The 1,721-nt window shown below is 36.4% G+C and overlaps 1 protein-coding gene across 2 annotated transcripts in view; it reads right to left on the minus strand.

Moving 5' to 3' along the window:
• LOC109590648 (unconventional prefoldin RPB5 interactor 1-like) overlaps nucleotides 1-1,346 on the minus strand; it is a 3,613-nt gene extending 2,267 nt beyond the window's left edge. The window contains exons 1-2 of one of the 2 annotated variants that reach the window (XR_002189426.1): nucleotides 1,197-1,346; nucleotides 477-1,140 (exon numbers count right to left, since the gene is read on the minus strand). Coding sequence is in view for 1 of the 2 variants with exons in the window: in XM_020006543.1 (XP_019862102.1) it covers nucleotides 1,106-1,140; nucleotides 1,197-1,226 (65 nt within the window). In the remaining variant the exon portion in view is untranslated. The remainder of the gene's footprint in view (nucleotides 1-476; nucleotides 1,141-1,196) is intronic. The other variant, XM_020006543.1, reaches the window with a different exon arrangement.
• Nucleotides 1,347-1,721: the final 375 nt, after the last annotated feature.

Consider the following 1,721-nt stretch of genomic DNA (forward strand, 5'->3'; position numbering starts at 1 on the left):
TAAGGCATGTTATTTCTCTAATACAACACGCATAGAAGAAATGTAAGTGTCGACATACAAATCTATAAATATAGATAGCACGATGGTGAAATCAATTATAGGAACAACCTGGGGACTTTGCCGGCCACCAGGTCGTAAAAATGGGAAATGAGATGATACTACAAGATAATTATTACTTTTACTAAATTGAGGTATAAGTACTGTGTACATGAAAAAAGTTACTCACTTACATAAACATACACAAGTACATGTACATCTTATGTACATGTACATGTATATGTACATTGTAGGTTTGTGTATATGCAGATCAACATGTACAAACTTTAAATTTAATTACACATGTACATCATCATTGCTATCAAAGGCTGTAAATGTTACAGTAATAGACCGGTTGGTGCAAAGTACATGTACATGTATATTCACAGAATTTTAAGTATATTCACTGTGATACCGGAAATAAAGTAAAATTTTCCTACCACAATTTTGGAGTCTTAGTTTATTAAGAGTAGAATCGGAGAAAGCAATATCTTTGCTTCTATATCTTCTAGTAGCACTTAGTAAAGTCCATGAGCCCACTGCAGACACTGGATGATGGTTAGTAGCAAGATTGCTGAAATGATTGCTGTAACAAATAAATACAGCAGTTGTTAAAGAATAAGCTCTTCTTGCGATTGCTCCATAGACAACCATTGATTTTACTTTATTTACAGTATCACGATGAATATACTTAAAATTCTGTGACTGTAGTTAGCACCAACTGGTCTATACCAAATACATTTAAAACTTAATTGACATGAGTAAAATTCAATGTACATGTAGATGGCATAAAATAAGACACAAAATATCAAATGCATAATCATGTAACCTACATGTATATAGCCTCGGACCCCACTGACTATATAGGCTGGGTAATGGTCTGGCTAGCGAGACTAACAATATACATGTACATTCTTAGCGTTGCATTGCCAGGCTCCTTTCTAGGAGTCTGGCTACTACATTCTTGTCACAACAAGCTAGACAAAAATTATAGCTTTACCCCCCCATTGCCCAGATTACAACCGTGCAAGAGTTTTATCAAAATGATTGACTGTAGTTCTGGCTCTACCATTGCTTTATTCTTTCTTCAACAACTTGAATAGCCTATTGTTGGTGAGTGACAAAGTTATTAGAATACAACTAATAATAAAATATCATACTTCTAGTTGCTTTTTCCTTAATTTGTCCATAGCTCCAAGTCTCCACAGTCAGAGCCACAGTCCACTCTCCAACAAGACCTCTAATAAGACAAGACCAAGAGTAGGCTCTTGACAAGACTAAGACTGTAAGACAAGACACCAGTCTAGTCTGTTCATGTCCGTATATTATTGATTTACTGTCCCAGTTAACACGTGTGTACCCGTGGCACTGGACAAAATGGCGTTAATATGTAAGCATCAAAATCTAACTGTGTTTCACCGTATGGGACGCTTATACTTTACCAAATGCGTTATTTACCGATTGCCAATGATGCCTTCTTCACTCTTTAAGCAATTGGCCACAGGTATGTACAGGACTAGTAGTTGTAGTTATGAAAGTACTGTACGTTTAACAGATGCCAATATGAAAGATGAGAAATGGAGTCCCCAATCAAGAAGGACGGGTGTCATTTCTATTAAACTTGGCATGTCTCAACTGTGGGACCACAAAGCTCGACGCATTCCAGTGACACTTTTGCAGGTAAT

Source organism: Amphimedon queenslandica, unplaced genomic scaffold, assembly GCF_000090795.2.
Source record: "Amphimedon queenslandica unplaced genomic scaffold, v1.1 AMPQUscaffold_9720, whole genome shotgun sequence".
Taxonomy (NCBI): domain Eukaryota; kingdom Metazoa; phylum Porifera; class Demospongiae; order Haplosclerida; family Niphatidae; genus Amphimedon; species Amphimedon queenslandica.